The 9,144-nt window shown below is 51.1% G+C and overlaps 1 protein-coding gene across 1 annotated transcript; it reads left to right on the forward strand.

The window, feature by feature from the left end:
• The first annotated feature begins 7,957 nt into the window (after positions 1 to 7,957).
• On the forward strand, positions 7,958 to 8,893 carry LOC115337744 (olfactory receptor 14A16-like). The gene has a single exon (XM_030006161.1). The coding sequence runs from the start codon at positions 7,958 to 7,960 to the stop codon at positions 8,891 to 8,893; it is 936 nt and encodes a 311-aa protein (XP_029862021.1).
• Positions 8,894 to 9,144: the final 251 nt, after the last annotated feature.

Here is a 9,144-nt window from a genome sequence, read left to right on the forward strand (position 1 = left end):
CCAGGTCTACCCCACCGGCACCAGCAGGGAGGCCTGGTCTAGCAAAACATTGCCAGCAGGGATGCCAGGTCGACCCCATCTGCGCCGGTAGGGAGGCCAGGTCTATTCCGCCGCGTGGGTAGGGAGGCCAGATCTACCCTTGCTTTACTAGTAGGAAGGTCAGGTCTACCATGCCCGCGTGGGTAGGGAGGACAGGTCTACCCCACTGTCGTGGTTTAACCCCAACCGGTGGGATGGGGGAGAAAATCGGGAAAAAAGAAGCAAAACCCACGGGTTGTGATAAGAACAGTTTAATAGAACAGAAAAGAAGAAACTAATACATACGGCTTCACAGTGGCTTTCTGTCCCTCTGGGTTGCTTATTAGCACAGGTTTTGCTGCAATAAAACTATTTGAAACTCCACCTACACCCAACACTCCTTCCGCATTTACAACTAATGGCCATGATGAGGGCCAGTTACGCTGTGCTATGATGGTCATTTTAGCCCCAGAGTCCAGCAAACCTATCAATTTTATCTGTGATGGGGATGCATTTGCCATAGTGAAGGTACAGGTCATTTGTGGCCTGCTTTCTGTAATGCATTGCGACCAAAATACCTGCAGCTTTCCAGTGGACCCAAAACCTTGAGTACCACGAATTACCTGTTCTGTTGCAGGCACACAGCTCATAAATGGTACGAGTTGAGCAATTCGTGTGCCTCCTTTTATAGTGACTGGAGGCGTTGCAGTAGATACCATTGCACATATCTGCCCGTGATAATCAGCATCAATAACTCCCACAGGCACCATTAACCCTTGCAAAGTACTACTTGATTGTCCTATTAGTAAGGCACTTAATCCTTTACCAATTGGTCCCCAGGCTTCCAGGGGCACTTTATGCACTCCTTCGGTAGAGAAGGTTACTGTGTGGGCGGTGCATACATCCATCCCGGCTGCTCCTTGGGTTTGTCCCCGTAACTTGTCACAAAGGCTTGTGGTGTCTGAGCTGGCTGTTGTACCAGAAAGGGGTTGCTGGAGTGGTAGGGCATTTGTGTCTGCACGCACCCTATCACGCTCTTTATGCCGTTTCCCGACTGGAGGGGTTGACCGTTAGCATGAAATTTAGATTTACATTGCTTTGCAAAGTGTCCCAGCTTTCCGCACTTAAGACATGTAGTTGCTCCCACGGCCACCTGCCCGGCTCCTCCTTTTCTATGTTTAGCGGGACACAGCCTTGACATGTCCAGCCTGCCCACAGCAGTAACATTTCTGATTAGACATACGCATTGCAGACATAGCTGTAGCTAATGCAGACATTCTGTGTTCAACAGAGCCCACCTTCCCGCAAGCCATAATCATAGCTTCTAGGGTTGGATCCCCAGGGAGCGTCTTAATCACCTTTGACAATCTGCGTTAACATTGTCACGGGCTAACTCTTTTGCCAGCATTTCTCGTATATGTGCATCAAATACCTGCCGCTCTATAGCCCCCATCAATTTCTCTACAAACGACAGAAACGGCTCTTTAGCCCCCTGTTTAATCATGGTATATCTTGCCTTAGGCTCCGCCAGCTCCGCCGTTCTGAGCAAAGCTTCTACACCAATAGTCTTTACTTGCTCCAATACAAGTGGATGCCGTTGAGCCTGATGTTGAAGATTATTAAATTGACCAGTCCCAGTCAGAACATCAGCTCCGTTACCATAACGTGGATCGGTTTGTGAAAGCTGCAAATTGCGTACTGCTTGCGCCTCTGCTCTCTGAGTCCAGATACTACGAAAAACGGCGCATTGCACAGGTTGGAAAATAATTTGAGCAATTTGAGTAATATCATAAGGTGTCATTTCTTCCATAGTTAATAGGCGTATTAATTGCATAACTGCGGGGGAGTTGGGACCATATTGTGCAGTTGCCTTTTGTAAATCCTGTATAACTTTCCACGAATATGGTCTATGTTCATCCATAATTCCTTGTCCTGAATCACCCCATACCACAGGGAAAGCCATTCCCCCAGTCCCCCTTAAATTCATTTCTCCAGAGTTACCTGCTGTTACAGGAACGTTAATTTGCTCGGATAGGTCCCATTTTCCTTCTTGCAGAGCTCGAGCTTTCACCTGCTGCCAGAATTTGAGGGGGTTGTGGGGACTGACAGTAAATCGAGCCGGCGGAAGGACCCAGGGCTGTCCTCAACAACGCGAGCCTCCCTGTAATTGTCCCTCCTTCGGTGTTCCCGCAGACCCCCCAGATTCAGGATCCCCCATATTATTGTCCATGGGATCATCCCAATCCTCTGATGTTTCGGCTGACAGAGCGGGGTACAGACATGAGGTCCCCCGTTCCCCTCCCCGCGCCCGGCGGGGTGCTATTCATCCCTTCTTGGTCCTCTGAATCAGGCGGCAAGGTGGGAGGCAGACGGGTTAACCGGCGCCTCTGCCGTTTCAGCACGGCATATGTCACTACCAGGAAGCAAGTCCTGGGGCCGCTTATATGTTCTATCTTTAATAGTCCGAGGATGTCCTGAGGGCCGCTCATCATCAGAGTCATCAATGAAAGGGTTCTTTTGTCGGCCCCATGGCTTTGGCCACCCTGCGCGCCTGCCAGAGGACTGGGCAACAGACCCCACGCCCTCTGTGGGAGAGGACTGCCCTCCCCCCACGATAGGGACGTCTGGCTCCTTCATCCTATCCCTTTGTTCTTTAATGTCTTTGACGGTTTCAAGGAGCTGGCGCCAAGTCATCAGGAGGCTGGCTGCCTCCTTAGACCCTCGGGACGCACTGTCAAACAGCTTGTCCCCGAGTCCTTGCCACACAGGCACACTAAATGCAGTCACTGTATCTGCTTTATATCTGTGTTGCTTGCCCCATAAGAGCATTTTCCGCAACATCAACTCTTCTACTTTAAGTCCTCTCTTTTGCAATATTACTTTCCACATATTTACAATTCCGGCGTCCTCTTTACTGAGGGTCCTGCCCATGTTCCCGGCAGCTCACCTGTTTATCTCCAGGTGTCAAGTATCGGTCCGGACTAGCAGCTCTTCCCGCTGCTCTCAAGCTATGCCGGGCTCCGTCTCCACTGCTCTCCTCGCAGTCACAAGCATTATTTACAGCATCACGTCGGGGTCACCAATTGTCGCGGTCGAGACGGACAAACGACACGTACGCATTCTTATACTACAAGCAAAGAAGGTTTTTTTTATTACTACAAGCCAGCAAATTTATACCCATTATACTTGTTACCTTCTACATATGTCTGTCCCTTATTGGTTAAAAAGTTGTCAGAAGTTGTTTTTTTCACCCCTCATTGGGTGACTTTTTCAGGTTCCTTATCACAACTGCAAACGGTCAACACATTCCTTAAACTTAGTTTCCCAGGCATGCTTCTCATCCTTTCTTATTCTCTCACGGGAACACTGTAATCTTGTCAAGGTCAATATCCTCCCCAGGCCCCTCAGTCCAGCCGAGGTCCTCCACAACCACAAGAAGCCCAACTTCCCTGAGACAGAAGAAAGAGCAGGAGAGCTTGAGGATCTGGGGGATTTCACAGAAGAACTGGTCCAGAGCACTGCCTTGGCAGAGTGGTAGTGAAAATGTATTGGCTGTGTGCAGCACAGCCTAAAGGAAAGCGCTACCCCAGGCGGCTGCTGCCATGTTGGCACAAGCTCTGCTTCCCAGGAGGGTCCCATAGTGCAGGGGCTTGCAGATGGCAATGTAGCGGTCATAGGCCATGACAGTGAGACGATAGAACTCTGTTGTAGGACAGAAAACAAACAAACAATAAGACATGGGCAGCACACCCTTGGTAGGAGATGGCCCTGGTGTCCCACAGGGAATTGGCCATAGCTTTGGGGAGAGTGGTGGAGATGGAGCCCAAGCCGAGGAGGGAGAGGTTAAGGAGAAAGAAGTACATGGGGGTGTGGAGGTGGTGGTTGCAGACTACAGCGGTGATGATGAGGCCGTTTCCCAGGAGGGCAGCCAGGTAGATGCCCAGGAAGAGCCAGAAGTGCAAGAGCTGCAGCTCCCACGTGTCTGCAAATGCCAGAAGGAGGAACTCAGTGATAAAGCTGCTCTTGGACATTTTCTTCCTCTGAGCATGGGCACCTGTTCAAGGAGTAAAAGGCAGTGACATTAGGAGAGACTTCTCCAAGGACAACCCCATGCCATTTCTCATAGAAATCTCCCTCCCTGAGCTGAATGAGGAAAAAGTCAGCTCATTCCCCAACCCTACCAACGAATGACATGCTTCCTGACCATTTATAATGCAGCTTAGACACCTCGTTTCCATGAGGACATCTCTGGGGCGGGACCCCCCAGAGTCAGAGTCAGAATAGAAGCTGACCTGCACCCCCACGCCAACTCCAGAGATCAAGAATATGGCAGACAGGTGGGGAAAAAAAGGAGTAATATGACTGCGGTCTGAAAAAACGAAGCAAGGGGAGGAAGGCAGGCATGTGCTGAAGCCACCCAGCTGTGCTCTCCACCTCCCTTTTAGCCTGTTTGTTGTGTATTGATTGTAGGACACACGCACTTCTAGACTGGAGGTCCAGCTGCGGAGGAGGTGATTCATGCCCTAGACCCTGTGGCCTGGGGGACAGAGGCTGTGCTGGGTGGGAGAGGAGTCCAAGGGCTTGCTACGGGGAAGTTGTCTGAACTGCAGGGGATGTCAGGATGCCCTCCTCTCACGGCATTTCTCGGAGCAGCTCCTTCACACTCTCTGCCCATGTAGCTGCTGCCTGGAGCTCAGTACAGCTGGTCTTCAAGAACAGCATCCTGTTCTTGCCATTGAAAGGCAATTCGAGGGCACCATAATGAGTGGTTACTACTTCAGGAACTGTTAAAGGAGAAGCAAAGATACTGTGTGGCCACTGCTGAGTTTAGTAACAACAAGTGTAGGTAGATCTGAGATACTCCATGTCCTCTTTGCCTCAGTCTTCCCCAGCAAGGTCTCCCAGGCCTCTGGCTTGAGGCAGGACACTGGAGGAGAACAACCAGCAAAGGATGTGGCTCAAACCAGGGGTCCTTGAGCAAACACAATCGTTACCAGTCTATGGGACAGGTGGGGCGGCAGCTGAGGGAGCTGAGAGGGCAAGCCAATGTCACAGTGAGGTCACTCTCCATTGCCTTTGAAAGGTCATGGAGACTGAGGGAATTATCTGATGACTGGCAGAACCCAAAAGTTGCCTGCACCTTTCAGAAATGCCCAAAGGATGAGCAGGGGAACTAAAGGCTGTCCCCCAGAGTGTGACCACCCAGATCCCATTTCTGGGTGTGTGAAAGACAAGGTGCCTGGATTTACACAGGGGAGGTTGTACCTGGCCATCCTCTTTGCTTTCTGTAAAGAAAGGACCAGATCGCTGGAGAGATTGAGAGAGTGCTCTCTTTTACCTGGAAGTCAGAAAGGCATTCAGCATCCTCCTCATCTTGTGTCCAAATTAGCATATTACAGTCTGCATGGATGGGTAAGTGGTTAAAAAAACACCTGGACAGTTGGGCTCAGAGGGACATGGTCCATGCATGGTACTCTGCCTGAAGGCATCTAGCCAGTAGGGTCCTGCAGGGGTCTATGCTGACACCTGCCCTGTTTAACATGTTTATAATGACCCGGAGGAGATGAGAGAGTGCTTTTTCAGAACATTTGTAGATGACACCCTATTGAGGAGAGCAGACACTACACTGAAGCCAGGGCTGCCATTGCACAGTTTCCTGTGGCCAATGGATGGGCCAGCAGGAACATAAGCTAAAGTCCTGTCCTTGAGGTGGACAAAGCCCCTGCAATGATACAGGCCAGGGACTGCCTGCATGGGAAGCAGCTCTGTGCGAAAGGCTCTGGTGGTCCCTGGATTTCACTAGGCAAAATGTGAGCCATCAGCAAAGGTGGTCACCTGTGTCCTGGGCTGCGTTAGCAGGAGCACAGTCAGTGGAAGGGATTATCCCCCTCTGCTCAGCACTTTTTAAAGCTCATCCAGATTACTTCTCTAGTTTTTTACCCCCCACCATGACAGACAGAGACTGGCAAACTGGAGAAAGTTCGCTGGAGGGCCACTAAGGTGGTCAGGGCTGGCGCACATGTGCTGTGAGAAGAGGCTGAGAGCTCGGGCTTGTTCAGCCTAGAGGAAGGAAGGTCTTGGCAGAAGACACAGCAGTATGGCACTGTCGCAATAGAGATGGACACGACAAACATCAGATTGTGCAAAAATGGCTACTTTATTGTTCTAACAAGCTTTTTTATAACTTTCTTCAGAGTATGTGTTCATATATGATTGGTTTAGTTAGTTACTAAGTCCCTTGCTCGGGACTTTCCAGACTCTCAAGGATACACCACAAGCTGCTCAAGGTCACTCTGCTCATGCACCGCCAGGCATTCGGCAGATTCGCTACGTTCCCTGACAATTCCCCCTTTTTGTATTTGTGCTAAAAATATTGCTCCGGCAGCCCTCTGCAGGGCCCTTTGCAGAAGGCTGAGAAGACAGGGCAACATTAGGAGCACAGTTATCACAATCAAGATCACTACCCCCACAGTCCTGAGCAGAGATATCAACCATCCAGACAATCCCCAACCCTCGAACATGTTTCCTAGCCAATCTGACTCATCGCTTTTTGTCAACTTCCTGACTGCCTTCTTTAAGCCCTGTCACTCCTGTGGTCTCTTGAGGGTGTATCTGATCTGCTCCTGAGGGCTTTCCAACAGAGAGCTGCCCCTGGGCAGTGCCCTGCTGCCAGGAGGTGCCTACAGGGCAGAGCTGAGCACACAGCTGGTGGCACTGGGTCTGTGAGCACTAACAGGGAGGAGACGTGGGAACAGAGAAACAGCTCCTGGCAGCAACAGCTCCAGGCAGCAGAGACATGGGCAAGAGGTGAGAGGAACAGGCTAATGGCAAAGGCTGCGAGACCTCCCTGTCAGCCATTCAGGGAACATGCTTTTCCCCTAAAAAGGCCCCTGGTCTCCTCTGCCACCTAGTAAAGCCTCTGCCCTCAGAGCTATGGGGTTCAGGCAGCAGCTGCCTCCTCTGCAGCCATAGGTCACATAAAGGACTCTCCTGAGTGCCCCTCTGTCCCTTCCTGGCCTTGCCTCCCTTGGCAGAAGCATTGGGATGTTTCTCCCTTTTTCTCCACCCACCCCTGTGCTGCTGTTCTTGTTTTCAGGCTCTCTGGGGATGGGGGGTTCAGGTCCTGCCAGGTAGATCTGTCCACGGGAGCAAGGTGCCCAAACCCCCTTCTACCCTGTGGGTCTCTGAGCAAAGCAGTCCCTGGGGTGGGGATAAAGCTGACTCTCCTCTCAAGACACCCTAACTTCAGGGCATCCAGAAGTGCTTAGCTCATCACTGGGGAGAGAAGTGTGAAGGTCACCTGCACTTTGAAACAGGATTCCTCAGGTCGGAGCAGTATCCAATTTCCTTTCAGAGGAACATCTGAGTGTGGTCATGCTCCAGCTATGAGACAAGTGAGCCCAGGGCAGCTGAGAGCAAGGCTGATGGACAGACCAGCCATCCTCACGCTGTACCAAGGGTCTGTCCCTTTGCCTCCCAGGACTCTCAAGATAGCACTTGCCGTGTAGAAGAAATGTGAAGGATGTCTGCCTTCAAAAAACCACTCCTCAGATACGAGAGGTAGAACAGGAGCAAAACAATCAAAAAAATCAGCACAGGTCTTCTCTGCAGTAGGGTGACTCTGGAGGGTCAATGCTGAAATCCATTTGATCTCAGGAGTGGATTTAACCCGACATCACTCCTGGCTCCTATTTGCCTATTGGTACACAGCAGGACTAACTCCTCCAGAGCCCACAGCAGATTGACCTGCTCCCTACTGCACCCTCAGCCAGGACAAGCCAGAGCTCAAACGAGGGAGCTGCAAGATAGTCTTCCTGGAAGGACAGACACAGTGTGGAGGTTTCTGTGAGAGATGGGATTGGTTTTGTTAAGAGAAGTCAGTCCTCACTTGCCACTGCCTTTTCCTCCAAAGACAGGCCCTCATGGTCAGAGGAAGCACATGTCCAACAGCAGCTCCATCACCCAGTTCCTCCTCCTGGAGTTTGCAAATACACGGGAGCTGCAGCTCTTGCAATTCTGGCTTTTCCTGAGCATCTACCTGGCTGCCCTCCTGGGAAACAGCTTCATCGTTACCGCTGTAGCCTGTGACCACCACCTCCATGCACCCATGAACTTCTTCCTCCTCAGCCTCGCCCTCCTCGACCTGGGTGCCATCTCCACCACTGTTCGCAAATCCATTGCCAATTTCCTCTGGGACACTAGAGCTATTTCCTACTTGGGATGTGCTGCACAGATCATTTTCTTTCTCCTTTTCTTGTCAGTAGAGTCCTCCCTTCTCACCATCATGGCCTATGACCGCTACGTTGCCATCTGCAAACCCCTGCACTACGGGACCCTCCTGGGCAGCAGAGCTTGTCTCCACATGGCAGCAGCTGCCTGGGGCAGTGGGTTTCTCCATGCTGTACTGCACACTGCCAGTACATTTTCACTACCCCTCTGCCAAGGCAATGCTGTGGACCAGTTGTTCTGTGAAGTCCCCCAGATCCTCAGCATCTCCTGCTCAGATGCCTACCTCAGGGAAATTGGGCTTCTTGTAGTTAGTGCTTGTTTAGCATTTGGGTGTTTTGTTCTCATTGTGCTGTCCTATGGGCAAATCTTCAGGGCCGTGCTGAGGATCCCCTCCAAGCAGGGACAGCACAAAGTCTTTTCCACGTGCCTCCCTCACCTGGCTGTGGTCTCCCTGTTTGTCAGCACTGCCATGGTGGCCTACCTGAAGCCCCCCTCCACCTCTGCCCCAGCTCTAAATCTCATACTGTCAGTTCTGTACTCAGTGGTGCCTCCAGCTGTGAACCCCCTCATCTACAGCATGAGGAACAAGGAGATCCAGGATGCTCTCAAGAAAATGATTCTACCAATGATATTTCAGCAGCAATGAGGTGTCCTCCTCTCCTCAAAAGCAATCTCACAATTATCTCAGGCAACGTCTGTCTAGTGGTCATTGCATCTGTTATAAACATGCCTGTACACAAATATTTGCTTTCGTCCTGCTTCTCCAGAGGATGAACTGAGTCTATCTGACCCAGAGACCTTCTGTAAATGAGTCTGTCACCATGCTACATTTGACCTCCTTTGTGACATCTCTGTAATAAAAGGAGATCTCCTCAGTGCCGTGTGTGAAGCTTGGGC

Source organism: Aquila chrysaetos (assembly GCF_900496995.4).
Source record: "Aquila chrysaetos chrysaetos chromosome W unlocalized genomic scaffold, bAquChr1.4 W_unloc_6, whole genome shotgun sequence".
NCBI classification, from domain to species: Eukaryota; Metazoa; Chordata; class Aves; order Accipitriformes; family Accipitridae; genus Aquila; species Aquila chrysaetos.